The sequence below is a fragment of the Falco rusticolus genome, chromosome 15 (genome assembly GCF_015220075.1).
Source record: "Falco rusticolus isolate bFalRus1 chromosome 15, bFalRus1.pri, whole genome shotgun sequence".
NCBI classification, from domain to species: Eukaryota; Metazoa; Chordata; class Aves; order Falconiformes; family Falconidae; genus Falco; species Falco rusticolus.
Window position 1 is genome coordinate 21,826,915 of NC_051201.1, and position 19,883 is coordinate 21,846,797.

Sequence of the window (19,883 nt, forward strand, 5' to 3'; positions counted from 1 at the left end):
CCAGCCAGCAGCTGCGCTAAGGTGAACAGTACGTCAAGAGATTCAGGCACTTAACACATCTTTTTTTAAAAAGTTACAAATCTTTTAATACAATTAGTTATAAGTTACAGTTTCTGGGAGAACAGGCTCCAGTGTATAAGATCAGAGATAGGCTGGGAGGAGCAGGGGAAGCACTTAACAGGAACCTCTTTCCCCACAGGAAAGAAAAGAGGGACAGAAAGATTCTCACAGACATTTATTGGGGGGGGAACCCAAACCCTCTAAGAGTGGTCCGGCAGATATACAAAGACATTAGTCCATGTCCCTCTGATCCCCCACCCTCCCAGATTTTTACCCCAAAGGGAAACACATATGACAAGTCCTGTTTAAGTCACATACTTAACATATCCAGGTAGACAGTTCCCAGCAACAGTCTGAAGAATCTTCTGTGGCCCAGAGTGCCAGCAGAGTTTTGTGAAGCCAAGAGACAGCCTCCTCCTGATACAGGTCCTTGAGACTACACCAGGCACGAGGGCACGGTGTCCTGCTTCATGTTTGACAAAGCAAACCAAAGGGGCTGGTCTCACACGGCAGTTAAGTCCCTTCTGTAGGGAAAGGGCACTCCACCCCACAGCAGGCTTTTGGGGGGTAGACGCTGCAGTCCTCAGCACGCTGCACAAAGAGAGCGGGGCCAGCCAGCCCCAGCCCACAGAGCCAAGCAACAAGAACCAACAACACACACAGGTGCAGGAGGGGCGACAGCAGGCTCAGAGCGTCCCCCCTGCACCCGTCAGGGAAAGGCCAGCACACAGAGACAGAGCAGTCAGAGCTTGATGCAGAGATGAAGAGCCGAAATGAAGCTGCTTCCCTACAGGGGCTTTGCAGGGCTGTCCACCAGCCAGGTCCCCTCACACAGCAGACGTCTCTCCACTCAGGTCCCAGCCCGTAAGGCACCAGGGCTGGGTAGGCGACCAGCCAGTGAGATTCCATTTCCCTACCGTGCTGGGGGGGGGGAAGATGGACACATGGAGAGAGGTGAAATCCAGCCAGACCAAGAGCAGAGGGGAGCTTGGTGGCAGCTGTCACTCCAGGACAGCCATGAGGAGATGCAGCTCCCGAAAGGCACTACCGTGGCGGCCGCTGAGCCCTGACTTGCTCTTGACAATGTTGCTGATGTTTTTCAGCTGCTTGTAGCACAGCTTGCATTTATGGAGCCTGCAAAAAAAAAATAATAAATACAGCAGACACAGCATCAATCCTCAGATTCCTAAGAGATGTGCTTGTTTCTGTAGCGCCAAAGATGCAACACAAGCCCTGCAAATGGCCTGGAAGAGGATGAAATGTGAGCATGGCTCTGCAGGAACACCATGTATTTAGCTCACGCCCTGATGATGCAGGAGAATGGCATCCATATAAGAGCTCTTTCACCCCTATCTTCCCCTTTGGCAGTAAAGTCCAGGGAGGAAGGAGGTGCTGTTTTCAGAGGGCCAATTCTCAGAGCACAGCTATTCCGTGAATAAACTGGAAATCCGGGGCCCAGCTGACAACTCACGTGTCTTGTGAGGTAGAAGGTGAAGCCACAGGTTGGTTTTACTCCCGACATACTCACACTTTATTTAGGTATGACTCAATACAGTAACAGAGGGAAAAGCAGTCCTTGGTTTTTTTCTCAGAGCAGGAGGGTTTGGTGTTTTTGCAGACAAAAGGGAAGGCATGCCCAGTCTAGTATCAAAGTTTCATTGGCGAGGAGCAAAGCTCACCCAAAAGAAAGGTGGGTTCAAAAAGGGAGCACAGCAAGTGGAGGTTAGTGCCTCACCTCTCCTCTCTGGTGATGTCCACTCCGACAGAAGGTGGTGCAGTGAGGATGTCTGTGATCAGTGGCAGGAATCTCTGAAGAATGAGTTTCAGGGAGGTGCAGCCAGTCTGCACGTAACTGAAAAACAAACAGGCCCCACTTGAATTTCATTCCTGTCCTCCCAGCACGCAGCCCTCACTCTCATCCAGTCACTGGGGTAGCCTACTCAAATGAGCCCTGCCCCACCGCTGTAATCTGGTAAGGAGAGCAATGGCCAAGCACCAACACATCTTGGTTTGAGTCAAGACTGACAAAGCCAGCCCTTTCCAAAGGTCCTGGCATACACCCTGCTATGCGGGACCTTTCTGCTCAAGAGCAGAGATGTCCTGCCATGGGGACTTGACAGGAGCCTCTCTCTTGGCAGAAAGGAAGAGCCCCTTGACAGGCTGCATTTTTTTTTGCCACCTTATGATGAGGTTCAAAGTAATCTTCCAAGTGACCCCAAGGCTGTTGCAGAACTTCATTCCCCTTGTCCCAAGCCAACAGGTGCATTCACACCAGTGTGCAGAGCCCACTTGTTTCATATCGATTTGACCCCTCCTGGCTGTCAGAGCTGCCTTCAACACACCCACGCCAAATCCCAATACCCTGCTCTTCCTGTCCATGCATACTTCCCATACCTTTGCCCACATACACTTGGCAACTCCATTGCTCTTTTTCAGGTGTTGCGTTGGCATTATACTGCATCTGCTGTGATTTTTCAGGATTTCCTTTCAGCTAGAAAATACCCAGTGGAGCTCTCCTATGTATATCTATACCCTGTCCCCCAAGCACACCATGTTCTCGGGGCCTCACCTTTCATATTTACTTTGGAGTAGTTTTTCTATCTGTGGCAGGATTATAGTACACAAGTCCAGCTTCCAGAGAGACCTGAAAAGAAAAGGACACATTCTGAGACCGGAGACTGAGGCTCTACACGGCTGAGCTGACACAAATGCTTTCTGCCAAAAGACCCCAGCCAGTGGCACTCAAGTTTACTGAGCAAGTCACCGACTCCCCCTTGTGATAGAAAGTGGCAGGCCCTGACATATAAAGCCTCAAGACTGATTTTCCTTGCAAGTCATCATTTGCCTACCGAAAAGGCCCCACACAACTCCAGCAGTTACTGGCACTGCAGACGAAGATCTGGCTACAAGCACACGCATTTCCTGCTGCCATCGCCCACTGGACGCAAGGTGGGTCCAATGCAGCGCTCCCGCTCCCAGTGCCCAGCCGATGGCTCTCAAGTATCCCAGGGGCTGCCCCAACCCAGGACTCACGCTTTTTGGTTGACAATATTCAAGAGGTCCACAACAACAGACAGATCGTTGATCGCCACTGCAGAATCGACAGAGTTCTGAGAGAGAACAGGAAGAAAAAGCCATCTATTGCAAAGCTCAAACTGGCTAGGCTAATGCAGTTACGTACCAAGTGCCACTTTTCAAAAACAAGGTAGAGGAAACGTGGAGTTGGCTAGGGAAGAGAAGATAACTGTTGCATGAGAAAGTTTTCTCCAAGTTTCTTTGTGACCATCAAACCGCAGGTGGGACACAGCAGCACTCTGCGGTGCACTCCCAGAGACAAAAGCCGAGAGACCCTGCCTTTTGTGCAAGAGGCAGAATCAGCCCCAGACAAGCCAAAAATAGCTGCTCAGGTGCTCCCCTCATGAACCCCAGGTATCTCCAACCCTTGCCTTGATGTCACTGGTGCTCCATACAGCCCGCACTGTGTCCAGATTCTTGTGACGGCTGGTGAGCACCATACACATAGTCTCATGGCCTTTCCTGATCTGGGACATGGCTTCCTCATCCACAAGCTCAGTCTGGCTTTGGTTTTTCACAGCCTGAAAGTACAGACACCAATGGAACAGCAGTAACAGAGCAGGATGGCACAGAAGGGCAGGAGCTTTCTCCGGCCTAGGCAAGAGCTGAGTGCCAGTAAATACTGGCTTCCTTGCAGATTGTTTTAAAAACATTTTGAAATGGAAATGCTTAATTTGCTCTGATTTCAGTTACTTCTCTTCTGCCTTTTCTACTACATCAATCACAAACATGTTTGAAGCTTTGGAGAAATTCAAAATTAAGACAAGGTGAATCAAAATAAGTTTTCAAAACCAGTGTGTTTTGATGAAGGAACATTTTCACATAAACTCTATTTTTTATGTGAAACATTCATCTGAAATTGGAACTTTTCATTACAAAGCATAGTTCTTACACAATTTATTAGACTCGCAATTTGATTCTTGCCCAAGCCATGCTGGAACCACTACTTCCTTTGCTCACAGAGTTTAGGATCATCAGGATGCCCTGGTCCTTCTCCCTTCTCGGGACAGGGAATATCCTCCCCAAGACAGGTCAAGAGGCCTCTGAGACACAAAAGGCAAAGACTCCTATGAAATAATTATAGACAGGTAATGGCGGACACCAATTTCCTAAATTAATTGCTGTCCGGCATATGGAATTAATCAGAGTCTCAGTCTCATCCCTTGCTCTCTGCTTTGATAACACACTCTTCACAAGCCTGGATCAACACATGTTCGCATCAGCCCGCTGTCAATTGCAACGGGGCCTGGGTCCAGCAACCCTGAGGTGTTGATTTCACAGGAACTGCAAGTCAAAACAGTTGGGAGGCAGAAGAGTAAGCTGGCGGGGGGCGGGGGGCACCAAGTGAGCAGAAGAAGAGTGGGAATTAACACGTTCTCATTCAGTACAGAGGGCTGCAGAAAGCACCCAAGGCAACTCTTGTGCCTCACAGAACCCCCTTTCTGATGCCACCCAACAGACACCAGCAGGCAACTTTTGTCCAGAGATACTTACTGGTAGAAAGTCAGAGGCCTTCAGGCCAATGGGCTCATTCCTAGTTGCAGGAATCACCGATGGCTCTGTTTTGGTCAATGGAGTTGAGGAGGCAATCGGTGGCCTCTGAACCGGATCAGGCTGCAGGAAAAATCAGGTAAAAGCTTTAGCAGCAGCAGGCTGGCCCTAGTCTGATGTCCTGACCCACTTTCCTCTTACAGCAGGGTCCCAATGCAGAAGCAGTCTCCAATTTGCTAGCATAATTTAACAGGCAATAAAGTGTCTCTCAGATACATGCTAAGACACACTTAAGGTTTGCAAAGAACATGTAGAATTCCCAGCAGAAGTGCCAAGCGCAGTCGTCGTTATCAGCATCTAAAATGAGGGTAACGGGCCATGGCCAACCTGAAGGCTAAGAGAGAATTCTCAGGAAGCCAGTGTAATCTATCCTGGCCCATCAGCTGCTTGCAATTTTGGTGACAAAATAGCTTCAGTTCAAGCACTTGCAGGAATCTGGCACTTGGTTCTCCTCAGAGCACCTTAATTTTGAGATACAAGGAGAAACACCACTGCAAGTGCAAGAAGTGAACAAAAGCAATAAAGCCATCACCTGCTGGAGGCCTGGCCTTCGATTCTACTGCTCAGGCAAGAGACATGACAGGCCAAAGACTGGAGCTGCACTTTTACAACTCTTCAGTAAAGGTATCAGCTCAATTAGAAATCGTAAAGTCTCCAGCACTCACATATCTTTCACAGTGGGAGTGTGAACAGCTATTAACAGACCGTACAGTACGTACAAGTTCTTGCTTTGGCAATAGGGTCTGGACATCCGCAGCTTGGCTGGGCTTCACTGCTTCCTTCGCAGTTACAGGCTCTAGCAAGATGGAAAGAAGTAGAAAAACAGAAACCGATTGCTCCTTTCAAGGGAAGTTGAAAGCAACAGTTCTGTATAGCTAAGAGTACAAGTAGTCATTTCTGCAGACATGCAGCACTCCCTCTTCTGAGGGTCATTAGCCCCATTCCCACCAACGGGTCCTTTTCATACTCACCATCCTCAGGAGGTGCTGGAAATGGCTCACTGCTTCGAGGAGGAGTTCGACCTACACAGGAGGAAGGGGGGAGGGAAATGAAGGAGTATCCAAGGCTACAGAATAGTGATAAATCAGCCTTGGAGCTGAGAGGTCTCCAGCAACTGCACAGATTAGGGTTATCAGTGATAGGGCAAGCAGTCATCTCCTTCAGACCCTGATGCTATTGCTGAGTTTAGCCAAAGGCTTTCAGCCTTCATGGATGGGAAAGACAAAACTGACCCGTGTAGCTCACTGCTGCTGTACAGGTGTGAAGCACAAGAAAAGGCACTGTCACAACAAGTTATATTAGAAAAAATTCACCTCCTGCTAAATTGATTTACATAAGTAAATCAAAATAATGACTATTAATTCCTTAGAAAGAGTATCTCGTTTTTCTCATTGACATAGAAATACAAGATACAGGCACTGCACTATGCCTCCTAAACAACAATCTCTGCTTTAACAAAACATTTTGACTTTCCTTCTTTAATGAAGGCTGCTGTTTTTATACATATAAAAATTCTAACCTAATAAAGATCTCATAACACAGTAGTCCTTCCTAATCAGGACAGGAAGACAGTATGCTTACAATAGAGCTCTGTATTCTGAGTCAGGCTTCAACTAGACATCACTGCGCCCTAGTAAAGGCGCCACCTTCCAGCAGTTCACCAACATGATCTGTATGGTTCAGTGTCCAAGTACAGATTACTAAAGAAAAGTTTTCTAAACTCTCCCACTCACAGGTGAAGCCCCTATTATAATAAGCCAAAGCTCACTTCTACTGAATCAGTTTAGCGCCTACAGCTCTAATACAAACACCACTCAAAAGCACAGTAAACCTTGGTACTGACAGATAGCATTCTTGGGCTGGAAGATCTCTTTGTAATCCTCTGGGTTCTGGATCTCTGCCTTTGATTCCTTCTCATCTCTGTCATCTTCACTGCTAGGACTGCGCCTCTCACTCTCAGAGTTGTGCTTCACTCTGCTGTGGAAAAAGAGATGCTGTCAGGGCAAGTCATAGGGACTTTGTCAGAGAAAGCAAGAGCACTAAGCTCCTTGTACACTTCCTTAAAATCCTGAAATTCAACATGCCAGCAGATTCCCTTACCTTTGTGGCTTGCTGCAGCTAGTTGAGGGCCTGTCATAGATGCGGCGAAGGGAGGACCCCGTGGGGGTAGGTGGCACAAGAGGCTCATCATCCCTGATCAGCCCATGAGGAATAGAATCTGACTTGGTGACTCTGCCAAGATCCACAACGAAGGAAGAGACTGTGCTTTGTGCAAAGGAAACTCCTATCTGCAGAGGCAAAAGATTAAGGTAATTCATCAGGGAGCGGGGTACATGCCAGCCTTTTTGAGAACAGGCACGATGGAGTGACCCTGAGCAACCACGCTTGAGAATTTCTCCGTTCAGTCCTTTGGCTGTTTCAATTTGAAGCTGCCAATGTTTTATGAAAGGCTACAACAACGCTTTTTTCAAGCATAGCTTCTAAATACTAGTCAAACCAACCCCCAAGAACTGGGGGCTTTCCTCCAGAAGCCAAAGAGAGACAAAGTGGAGCATGAGGCTGCTAAAAGCAAAAGCACATCATCTTTATCTAAATGCTGGGCACATAGCAAGCCCTGGCCACTTACAGTCTGATATAAGCTTAAAGGTCAGAAGGCCTGCAAGAAGGCAGGAGGATTTTCTCTTGTGTTTTGCAGCCACCTCCCCCACTCCTCAGGAGCAGTGGCTTACCAGCTGGTTGTTACAGATACACAAGTCGGCTACTTTTCCCCAGTTCACCAACACCACATCAAAACAGCGCTCAGGCTCCCAGCCGTACACACGCAGCGAATCCTGGAAGCCACTATACAAGCAGCAGCCATCTGGGTTGAAGAGCATGCACCTGGGAGGAAGGCATGTGGAGAATCAGGCACAGCTCTTCCAAACTTGCTTAGTCCCACGAGGACCCCAGGGCTGTAACTGGCTTCGCTGACAACCTCCAGACCCCTTTCTAACAATGAACCTACCCATCTAGTGCTCACCTGTGCAACATCTCCAACAGCCCAAACTTCTCCCCAGTAAAGTCTCTCCTTCAGGAAATCCTCCCCTCACCCCCACTTTAGTCTCTGCCTAGTAGTATACTGCAACAGGAATTTAATATACCTGACAGGAGTAGCCTCCTCTTCAATACAGCTCACAACTTGAAACTTCTCCAAGTCCCAGAACCTAACAGTCCTGTACACACACAAGAAGAAAAATAATTTCTCACCCCTCTAGAAATCTGATGTAGGATCCAGAATTGAAGTAGTATGCTAATAGCTAGAATGACTTTCACTGTTGTGCACATATGAGCCAACACAGGAGGCTAGTCTAGCTAAAGATCCATGAATCCAGCCACAGATGCTTAGAAACTCTGGATACAGGCAGGTATTTAGCTCTGAGTCAGATCTAAGAGGTCACCCTGCTAGCTGAGCAGGGCTGCTTGCTATTCAGATAAAATGTCAGCTGAATTAGCGATTAGTGGATTATCTTGAGACTATTGGATTGTTTTCTAGTGTGGTAGAAGGTGTCGTCAATTTTGGATGAGAAGGCAAGCTCTCAATGTTCTGCCCATCACAGATGTAACGTGCTGCTGCCTGGATGTCAGGCTCTTGCAATGGCAGGTTTGAGTTGTGTGACATTCCTATTTTCCATGTTCCCAAAAGGAAGGGCATCAGGAAACTGCCATATACAATTCCCTTCTTCCTCCCTCCCCGTATGTACCTGTCAGAGCTGCCAGAAGCCAAAAGGTATTCATTGGGATGGAATTCAACAACATTTACTGGGCCGGTATGTCCTGTAAACTCGAACATCATCTTCCCAGCAGCCAGATCCCACAGCTGGAAGAAGGAAAATACAGAGACTCTTGAAAAGATTTAACAGTAGAGAATTCCAATACACTTTGGATTTTCTTGTACTGGCAGCCTCCTAACATTTCTCGCCCTCCAAGAACAGACTCAAGTTTGTCAAAGAAAGCAAAGATCAGGGAAGGAGTAGCATCCCAGTTATTTAAGGCTGCATTTTTTTTTTTATTTTTCTTCTTTTATCTTTGCTATTCTTTATAAATTTTCCACTTAATTTGCCCCCTAGAAGTTTCTGGTTTATATTTAGAGACTGGAATAAAATACAGCACTTCCACCCATCCCCACAGATTGCATCTCAAAAGCAAATGAACAAAAATCAAAAAACTCCAAATCCCTTAGCAATTAATACTTCCTGTGCTCTAGTCTTCACTGAAAAATCCAGTGAAATGATTGACCAGTTTATTTCACGTGAAGCTGAAGAATCAGTCCTTCACCTACATTCCTCCACACCACATCTGAAACAACTGAAGTCACTGTTTCAATCGATACTTTTCTGAATTCCTTCTCTTGCCGTCCTGACAGCAATTTTCAGACTGATAATCATAAGCAATATGTATGATAATGCACTCCTACTGAATTAACTTGGGCAGAACCAAAAATGGGTATGGCAAAGCAACATGCTGTGGGCAACTCATTCGGTAGCACTTACTGAAATGACTGAGGTTAATGTTCACGTATCACAACTCTAACATCTAACAAAACTTGAACTTTTATGTGCATAGAGCCAACATGTCTGTTGGATAAGTGCATTTCAACACATCCAGCTCTTTTCTTGAGGTTGTGGGCCACTGGACATGACCAGACTCATCAACAGACTGGTCCCTGCAAAGCCACAGGGCTCAGCCAGCTGCCTAATGAACTAAAGGTGTTTGTGAGTGAGTGCTGGTAATGCCTGGTACAAAGATGATCCCAGCATTTGGCACATAAGGAAGGTGTCACAATAAATTACCTTTACAGTGTGATCATCAGCAGCAGAGGCTAACCATTTCCCATCAGGACTAAAGCGGAGACACCGAACTGCTTCTGTGTGACCCTGAAATGAGAAAAACAAATGGTAGTTTATAGTAGTTTCTCCCCACCCCCTCTAAAGGGAATTCTGGCTTTTGTCTTTCAATCCTATATAATAAGATCAAATCAAATTAAGTAACTGTTTCACAGAGTCCACAGCTGACAGAACACTAAACACTACACTCAAAAGCTACACCCATCCACACTAAATGCATGTCATCTCTCTCATCTAGACATCTCTAGCATCAGTTTAAGTGTGGTAAATACAGATCTGGCTTAATTAATAAAAATAAATTTTAAATTACACAGATTTATGGGTGGTCATATAGAAATGCTGTGTCACAAAGTTGGTTTCTAAATGAAATTAATATTCAGCAAGCTCCTTGGGTAGAAAAAGGCCCCAAGAATAGAACCATCTCAGAGCAGTGGGGACTTGCATCGTAGCATCAGTCACAATATAAAGAATCAGTCACGGATGCTCTCTGTTCTCCACTGAAGCCAACCAGACTATAGTACACAGTAACTCCTACAATATCCATTTCATATTCCCACACAGTTCACAGACGCCTGCAGAGGTTTGCCGGGCCACTTCACAAATCGTGCAGATCTTATTTTCATACTGGAAAACTAGGAAGTTATTTTTATTTGTACATAATCACTTTCAGGTTTGCTCACAAGTCCCCAACAGAAATCTATCTCCCCTCTTCATCTGAAAACTAACAAAGCATTTTACCTTGTACCTGAGGACACAGCCTTTTCTTCTTACATCCCAGAGCTACAGGGAAGAAAAGCAAACAAAAGATATGATTACAGCAGTATGTGGGGAGCCGAAGAGTCGCACCAGAACAAGAGCTCTCCTTGTCACCAAGCTGACAGAAACCGCAGAATGAAAACACTGGAGGGGCTGGTGAACCCGTTTGCTTCAGGGGTATTTCCTAACCTGACTGCCCAAGCAAGAATCACTTCTGTAAGGTGTTTCTTACTACAGAAGCTCAGTTCCTACAGTCAAATACCAGCCTGATGAAGCAGATGCAGTCCACAGCAATCAGGACATCTGTGTTTGCTGACACCAGGTCTCAGCTGGCATCTTACTTGGAGCCACATTCCACAACAGAGGAGTCACACTCATGAGCTACCACTGTGAAAATACATGCACAGATTTCACAAGCACTCGTAAATACACCTGCCCACACACATGGAAATGACGACGTACAGGATCTACCAACAGCTTGGCACAAAACACATTCTGGCACTCTTCAAAACAAAAATACTGCAAGTAAAGAGAGCAATCTCTAGGGGAAGCTGCGTTTTACCTTAATGTTTGTGTCCAAAGAGCCAGACGCCACAAAGCTTCCAAAAGGATGGAAATCAAGGCTGCAGATATTTGCTTTGTGACCAAGTAAGGTACGAAGAACTGGGAAAAGGAGCAGCAGAGCAGGGAGAAGGAATAGGAACAATATTTAGTAGTTCACTTCCCCCAATGCAGCACAAAAGTTTAGCCATACTACCCTCACCATTAAGCACATGCTAATACAACGGACATTAGGTATGCTACATACTGTTTATTCATCTGTATACATTATTTTACGGAATTGTTTCTGACTTTACCCTTGCAATGCAAAGGAACAGCAGTACAGAGCCCATGTTCAACAAATCTAATGGAAGTCCTGTCCTGAGGTATATATGATTAAAACTCCAAAGCTCTCCATTTTGAAAATAAAACTGAAAAGCCATACTTCTGTCAGACAGTGTCTCCTTCCACTCTTTACAAAGGGAGCAAAAGGGGCAGGGGGAACCTACAAGGACTGTGTTAGCCAGGAAGTGAAAGGAACATTTGATTGCCTGCATCGTTCACCTTGCAGCTATTAGGCAGTCCCTCTCCCTGGACTCTGCACCCCCACCCAGGCACAATCAAAACTTCTGCTTCTTAGGTTCCAATATTCACCCTGTACTCCTTCAACTGCCCCTCTCAAGAAGCATCCCAAAGACCAGGAAAGGACGCTTAGGAAGCATGAGACAAAGAAATGACCACAGCGTTTCAGCAAGACATCAACCAAGTAACGCCCCTTGTAGCTCTGGAAACCAGAAAGGACCAGCAGAACTGGTATACTGTATCTCCAAAAGTAGAGACAAATGCAGAACTCAACTCCGAGGGAGAAAAATTGCTCATACAGCAACAAGGGCAATCTCTCTCCATCATCTGGAACAGTCTGATGATTCCCCTGGCAGAAATTAGCTCTTGAGCCAGACCTGGAGCGGTCATTTGCATAGACGCTGGTTCACAGGTCTCCTCATAAATTCAGCCAGATCAGTTACCCTCCACTGGTAGAGCCAAACTATTTTATAACTGAAGACATTCTAACTGAACAACAAAAGTGCTTTTTATTATTTATGCCATTTGCCTTCTTAGGTTATCCAGTGTAAGTCCATTTCCATTACATATCCTTTCTATGAACAAGTAGCAACCTGTAAGAAGTATTCAGTCATTTTATGGTATTCCTCCTGGAATGCACCGAAGTGCTTCATGGTGCCTTTGCAAACTTGTTCTAGGATTTGAGAAAAATACAGTAAATAAAGCATGACTCAACAGTTGGTCTTTCAAGGATCAGAGCTCAACAAGTTCATAGCTTTTATGATTTATTAAAAATCATGTCTTTGTTTATTTATATGCCTACGCAAGAGCAAAAGGGGAGAACAATCACTTGAGGGAAAAAAGAAAAGTTAGAGCCTAAGAATGAGAATAAGAGGCCAGCAAGCAGGGGATTCCTGGACTTGTACAAAACCTAATATACTTAAATCTTCCAATCTGATTTTGGATCCCTTTATTGATGTTGACAAGGAGACCGAATACAAATTCCATACGCCTAGTTACACTATACATGCATGGAAACTGATGTGGGATATAGTTTTCAAACATACTCAGGTCAAAACCCTGGCAGCTAGTTCCTCAGATCAGTATCCACAATACACGTACAAATTTCTGTTTGAGCGTGCACACGCAGCTCTGCAGTCTCAGTAGGAAGCGCACAAAAGCCCTCTGAGAGGGCTGGAAATTAAGATGAAAGCAATGCCAGGCTCCTGTTCCTTGAGTGAAGTACTCTGCTGGGTCAGTATACATATCGAGCATAAGGATATTCCAAAAAGCGTGCATTAACAGAAGTGAAAACTCACAGAAACGTACTTTTGGCAGCTTCCAAGTCCCAAACTCGAATGGACCCTGACTGGGACCCTGCGACAATGAGCTTCTCATTCATATTGATCTGTAGGCTCTCAATGGGTGTTGTATGGCCTGTCAAGCTCTGCAAAGGAAACCATGAGTCACAACCAACTGCTACTGACACAGCCCTGTCCACAATGACATTGTTCATACTTGAAGTGTAACTAAAGCATTTAGTCACGAGTTGGGATTACCTGGTAGTGCCACTGGTCCTCTTTCCTCATCAGCTACCAGTATGGTAGAGCACCCTAAAGACCACCACTGCATATAGCCCCGTGCACATGTCTTCCACATTATCCCACTTTCTGGGGCACGCTGACTAAGTTTTAAAGGATGCACCAACAGAGACACGGGCAGTTAAACATTAGGTGCAGGTGCCCAGACAGGGCTGACACATGCTTACATTATAAAAATCATGCTGTGCAAGTGCAATGGCACAGTGTTCGCTCTGAAAGTGTCATGAACTGGTTACAAAACCAAAGCAAGAGCAAAAGCAGGGCTACTTCGAAATCGCCACATAAGCAAGAAGCCGTATGTTGCTGCCAGCAATGGGTGTCACAGTGATAATGTGGTGCTATTACTAAAGTATTAACTCGTGGCATAAGGTAGTAATTCATATGTATGCAGTTCCTTTCATCCTTGAGCATCTACAAGCTTACAAGAAAAGGACAGTATTTAATTAAAACACAAGAATATTTAAAACTAGCACTAGAAAACCAATACCACTATTGTCGACTTTTTCTTGTCAGTTCAGCGATATTCTATGCTTTACTCCCACCTCAAACAGGTCTTTTTAAATAGCTAAGCTAGCTGTGTGCCTCCCACACACGTACAGAATCAAACACCAGTTACAAGCTATCTGTTCTTACGGGGCTTTCTTGGGATTTCACATGCAACTGAAATCCTTTACAGACTCTACAGCTGCAACTGTTACTGCTTAGTGAGAAACCAGAGCTCAAAACTTGAACCAAGTCACAAGGCTGCTTGGAAAGCTCCTCCTCTTCCTCTCCCCCAACACATAAACATCTAGAATCCTAACAATATAAACAGTAAAAATTAATTTTGGAGAACAAAATATACAGCACAACCCCTCAAAAAAATCAAGATTCTTTTGATATACAAGAATGACACAAGCCCTCAGCAGCTCCAGTCAATCCCTGCCTCTCAGAAAGACCAGCTTCTTATGTCTGTGGTTCCCAGGAAGCACAGAAGTACAGCTCTCTGCTCCCAAGAACGGGTACGGAGATAATTAGTCCTTCAACCTTCTTGTGGAAGGAAATATTCTGGTTTCAAGCTACTGTCATGCCACTACCAAGTCTGGAAAGACACAGCCTAACTACACTATGCAAAAAGCACAGCACTGCCAAAAGTGAGCAACGTCTTTTCCACCTATTTCAACCTCTTTATGCAGGAAATGAATGGAAAAATAAAGTAGGCACATTCTCCTTTCAGCCTTTTTGCTCCTACTTCCCCAATTTCTTCCTCAGAAGGGTCACAGTGGCTACAGATATGCCTACCATAACACAACACAATAATGTTCTTAATTAAAGTGACAAGGGAGACTTGCTAAAGATGGTTTTCCACAACACCAACTCAAAGCAAAAGCAATGCAGGATAGACATCTGTTAAATACATTTATGATGTGCTACTGCTGGGGTAACCCTACTCCTTCTAACACAGTGTGCCCAGCACTACTCTTCCCCAGCCTACATGCAAGTTAGCGAACTATTCCGACAAACTTTGCGTGGATAGTTAGTGACTGTGGGACAGGTCGGAATGCATCCTGCTGGGGATGCTTCCTGCTATGAGGGCAAACTGTCCCCTGTAGCTTGCACTAAAAATAGCTGACCTCATACAAAATGCTGCATTTAATTATCTGTAGCTAGCCTGTAATGGAAGGCACAATATTCATTGCCTGAGCAAGCACTGGCCCAGCTGAAGCAGCCATCCACTCCAGATTCTCTCCTGAGCTAGCGGTCTCACCAGTTACCGAATCCTGCGCTCATCTTTCGCTAGAATCCAGTCATCCAGCTTCATGTTGGTAAACTCCATTTACAAGTCACACAGGCTACAACCCAACAATCTTTTCCCTTACCCTCTATACCTCAGAATTAATATTCCCATCCCCCAAAAGCTGGAAACGGGCCTGTTCTTACCATGATGCAGTTGGGCTTCTTCACTGACCATATGTTGACCCGACAGTCATCTCCTCCAGTTGCCAGCAGCCGGCCTGAACTTTTTCCTAGGACTAGTGAGGATACATTGCTGCTGTGAGCCGTGATCTCTTCTGCACAAAAAAAAAACAGTTATTATGAGCTAGTATAACAATTTTCATCCCATCCCTCCCAAAGAACTAAAAAAATATTCTCCCTCCAGAAAAATGTTCCAGTTTCCACTGAACAACCTGTAGCAGCCTACTCTTCAGATAAGAAGTCACACTATTATCTTGCTTGAAACAGTCCATCTTGGCTCTGCCTGCTGTACTTAAGACATTTGCTGACCAAGCCCCACAGCTCCAGTGCTCATGTGGCTTACAAAAAGCACCTTCTCTCACCAGCAGCAGCTCGGTAGTTTTTAAAGACCTGCTCAGCTGTGGCAACCTGCTCACAGAAGCTGCTTTACCTTCAGTACCCGGGGTGGATCTCAGTAAGCTGAGCTGTCTGCCAAGCTGCAGTAATACACAGCAGCCAGAGTCACCTATCAAAAGGCCCCGTAATGCCATTCCGGGAAGCAGCAGCAGCCTGTCCAACCTGAGAGGAACTGGCAGATTGGCAGCAGCACAGTTTGTTACCTTACACAGAAAAGAGTCAGACTCAGCAGCGGGGATAGGTGGAGCTCCCTTCTCTGAGCTTTGGCAGAGGCTTTGCCAGGTTCCCACTATGTAACACAGGTGAAATTTAGCAATGCGAAGGTGTGAAACTGTGACAAAGGAAGGATGAATATATATCCAAAAGGGCACAAAAGAACAAATGTGATCGATACTACAAGACTTGTTAAAAAAACTGGAGGCTGAGGGGAAGCTCTGACACCGAGGGCTTTGCAGTGACAGAAATCCAAGGAAGCCTCATCATAAAGAAACAACTCTGGACCAAAAGAGAAGCCAAATGAGCATCTTTGCTTGGACATCTCATCTTCACAGTGGATTTTTAAATCCAGTTAAATTTCTGACAGTGGCTTTTGGCTGATGCGCTTAACAATTTCTTCCTCTTACAGTTCTCCTTGAAAGTTCATGGGATTTGCACGTGTAAGAGTTATGAAACTTGTTTGTAAAAAGGCTAGGCAGCAATCAATCCAACTTTCATTTGGATTGTTTTGCTGGGATGAGCAATTTGATCATTTTACATGCAACGCTAATCCAAAAGGATATTAGATGGCTGCCATAATTACAGGTACTTTGATCTCAGGCTCTCAGAGTGCTGTTTTGAAAGCAAAACCATGCAACTTTCACTTTAGCTGGAGAAACACCTTTCAATTTACAAAGGTAACTGGTCTGTAAATTACAAGAGAAGGGAAAATTTGAAAATATGCTTGTATTGTGTTGAAAGACCAATCTTCCATGTGACAGTGCTAAAGTAAAGTACATACGTATACACAGACTTGAAGGTAACAAACAATACAATTAGCATTAACAGACCAACTCGCTAGTTAAAATTGAAAGGACAGATGCTGAGCACTGCTGCTGAAATGAGTGCGTCAGCAGCTCCACTTTTTCTCTCCTCTTGATTTCATTCTTAATAACATATTGTAAGTTTAAAAGTCATTGCTGAAGCATTCAACTCTTTGTTCCTAAAAGTCAGGTTACAACCTGATGCTAGCCTTGGCCAGATGGCTTCACCCACTCCCCCAGTGCAGTGCCAATTTCCTTAAAACCACAAACTTTTTTTTTTTTAACAAAGTCTTCATCACCAGATTATCACCCATCAGTTCAGTAATATTAAGCTCCTAATTAGCATCACCGAAACATTTCTAACATTCAGAATGCTTCTTGCTCTAATGAGGATGCTAAGGTGAGACAGAGCCTAGCAAAACTGAAGATTAAGAACTTCTGCCCGCTTAAAAAGAATGGAGCTTGATTGACTTCCAGCTTTTCCTATAACTGGAGTTTCAGGGATTTCTGCTCAAAAGAGACACAAAATTACTAAGTCAATTCTCTCAGCTCCCTTCATGTGTTACCAGTCAAGGACACCATACCTCTGCTAGCCAATTCCTAGAGCCCAAGTCGCTGCGAAAGCATGCACTTCTGAACAGCTGATCACTCCCCATTGTTTCTAAGCATTCCTCAACAGCCCTTATGAAATACCTCCGCAGTGACCAGCACTGATTTGTGCTTTGGAGGAAAAACAATGGATGTAAAAGCAGCAAATCCTTACCACTCTTCTGTAAAGCAATTTCAAGAGCATGAGGCACACAGGCCCTGTAAAGATCACCTCATCTCTCCTGCAGCAGAGTGCTCAGTGCACCTTCTGTAACACCTGAGCAGCAAGGAATGGCAGCTTCAACCAGGCTAACCTGACACAGAGGGAACTCTCTGCTGCAGCCTGGGCTCCCAAGGAGCGGTTCCATCTCTCCCTTGGTTGCTCGTGTACCACAACAGAGGCACGTGGGGTTAGCTAGAAATTGAGGATAGTGTTAGAGCAACGAGTGAGAAAAAATACAGGCTGTGACCCCCTGAACGACAGGGCCCTATGCTATTCCACTACGCTGCTGTGCTTTCCAAATAGATTTCTACGAGTCCAAAATTCCCGTCAGCAGCTTGGGAGGAGGGCCGGGGCATCCCCACCCACGGCAGGGATTAGCCAGCTCCCTCCGCAAACCGCCTCCGCCGCCCCCCCGCTCCGTGCGGGGCACTCCCCCGCCCTCCCTCGCCGGGGCTGCCCGGCCACACTCACGCAGCTTCCACGCCGTCCTGGCGGTGACGGCCGCGGCCATGGCTCGGCGCGGCGCCCCTCCGGCGGGCAGGGCCCAAGCGCCTTCCTCCTCCCCGGGCTCCGCCGCCCGGCTCCGACTGGGCCGCCTCCCCGCCGCCGCGTCCTACGGCCGCCGAGTCACGCCCCCGCGCTGCCCCGGCCGCCCTGGAGGCACAAACAACACGAGCCGGGGTTACGGCGACGCCCCCGCCACGCCGGGCCCCGGCGCGGGAAGGCCGGGCCGAGGCGCGGGATGCCAGCCCACCGCCCGCCCGGGCGGCAGCGCGGGGCGCGGCCTCACCGCTGACGGCCATCACGGTAGCGACGGGCCAGCGGGGAGCCCGGCGGGCGGGAGGCGCTCCTCGGGCCGCCGCCTCCGCCGCCTCGCAGGGGCTCATCGCCTGGAGCTGCCGAGAAGACGCTGAGCCGCCGGCGGCCAGGCCAGCCCCGCACCCCCAGCCCGCCCCCGCCACCAGCCAACCGGCCCCTCACCACAGACCTGGGCCGCGCCCCGCCTCCGCCCGGCCGCCGCCAATCAGGGCCGCCGCCCGCCGCCCGTCCCCGGCCTCCCCGAGCCCCGCATCGCCACGCCCGGCGCTTGCCCCGTGTCCGCACGCCGCTTGGCCAATAGGAACAGAGGCAGGGGCGGTTGCCTTAGCGCCCGCCGAGCAGCCGAGCCATTCGCAACGCAGCTTCTTGGCGGAGCCTTTCGAGGCGACCAATAAGGAGGGAGGCGCGCTGGGAGCCGCGGGGGCTGCCGTTTTGCGGCGCGCCGGGCCGGAGCCGAGGCGGTAGCGGCACAGCTTCTGTCGGGGCGGTCGAGAGGCCCTTCTCTGCCAGGGCCCGCCGGCCGCGCAGGCGCCCCCGAGCGGTGCCGGTGCGTCCGCAGCAGGTGATTGACCTCGCCGGGTGTCACGGGCCCGGCCCTGCTGGGAGCGGGCCGCCCCGTTTCTGTGGTTTTCTGCCCGGAAGCGCTGGCATCGGCTCCTCTGACCCCCCACCGGGGCCTGGGGCCGGTTTTCCCCCCAGGGGGCCATGCTGGGGGCTCTCGCAGCCTGGCTGAGGCAGAGTCATGCCACCTCTATGCTTTCTGTCTCTGAAGCCAATAACCCCATCAAAAGGGAAAATCAAATCTGTTTGATGCTAGTCCTTGATAATGCGTATCAGCTGACTCTGGCACCAGCTATGTCCCCAGTACCTGTTGAAGGATTTTTCATTCAGTTTGCTCTGGTCTCCTTTCTGGGTGTTGAACTGATGAGCTCAAACCACAGGCTTGGTTGCTTCTTTTTCTCTGTTTGGAGACCTTAGCGTTTCCTTTCTCCCCAGTTCCCTGAGGTCCCTTAGTCCTTCAGCAGTTCACAGTCCCTGCAATTCGGAAATTGTTTTGGCTAGTTCCTGATGTTCCTTTTCAGTAGTGCATTCTTACCTGAATGCCTCTCTACCCCGAAGAGGGAGCTGTTTCTGAGCTTTCTCCTTTCTTGGGTTGTTTGCGGGACGCAGAGCTATCAGAAACAGCATTGGTGTGAAATAGGCTGTTGCTGTTGTTGAATGGCTTGGAACACAATGTGCTGTGGTAAGACATCTTAGAGCTCCAAAACTGGTTGCTGGAAGGCCCAGGCAGACGCAGGGATTTGCTGTGGTGGGTGTCAAACACTGCAGCTGTTTCCCACAGGAGACGTGGAATTCTTTGCTCTCCATTTCTGAGTCCAAAATGCAGTGCGTCCTTCCAGTGATGCTCAAATTAATAACCTCTATAAGGGTAATTTGGTATGTTTTAATGACCTAGGATATTCAGACCACACATAATGAGCTAGGGTGGCTTCTGGTTTTAACACTGTGTTCACCCCTTAAAATGTTAACAGAAAGAAGGCAAGAAAAAATGACTCTGTTGCAATAAAATAGGCAGTCAGGGGTGTGCATTTCTCTGTAAAAGCCCTTTGGTGCATCTATTATACTTTTACAAAAGACAGCTACCATAAAACAAGCAGCTTAATCTGCGCTGGTTGATGCTGTATTTCAGCTGTAACATCCCTTGTTCTGCTGTATTACAGCAAAATAAGTTTCTGCCTTCCCTCAGGTGCAATCAGCTGAAGATGATCATTAGAGGCTGTTCCTTGAAGAAGAACACTGTAGGTGTCCACAGTGCCTAATGTACTGTAGGGAACATCAGGAATTGCTTCCTAGC

General features: G+C 47.3%; 1 protein-coding gene across 3 annotated transcripts; it reads right to left on the reverse strand.

Moving 5' to 3' along the window:
- Positions 1-66: 66 nt before the first annotated feature.
- KATNB1 (katanin regulatory subunit B1) lies at positions 67-18,183 on the reverse strand. Of its 3 annotated transcripts, none has more exons than XM_037408815.1 (20): positions 18,000-18,183; positions 17,681-17,863; positions 14,948-15,078; positions 12,756-12,873; positions 10,888-10,988; positions 10,308-10,349; positions 9,516-9,599; positions 8,427-8,542; positions 7,827-7,898; positions 7,416-7,566; positions 6,787-6,974; positions 6,530-6,660; positions 5,658-5,708; positions 5,406-5,482; positions 4,630-4,749; positions 3,507-3,656; positions 3,094-3,170; positions 2,630-2,704; positions 1,796-1,912; positions 67-1,194 (listed from the first exon to the last, which is right to left on the reverse strand). In XM_037408815.1, the coding sequence occupies exons 2-20, from the start codon at positions 17,718-17,720 to the stop codon at positions 1,062-1,064; spliced, it is 1,974 nt and encodes a 657-aa protein (XP_037264712.1). In that variant the 5' UTR covers positions 17,721-17,863; positions 18,000-18,183; the 3' UTR covers positions 67-1,061. The 3 variants fall into 3 exon arrangements, with proteins under 3 accessions (XP_037264712.1, XP_037264711.1, XP_037264713.1); XM_037408814.1 differs by having other exon boundaries at positions 6,530-6,663; positions 18,000-18,182; XM_037408816.1 differs by lacking the exons at positions 17,681-17,863; positions 18,000-18,183 and having other exon boundaries at positions 6,530-6,663; positions 12,746-12,873; positions 14,948-15,061.
- Between the last annotated feature and the right edge of the window lie 1,700 nt (positions 18,184-19,883).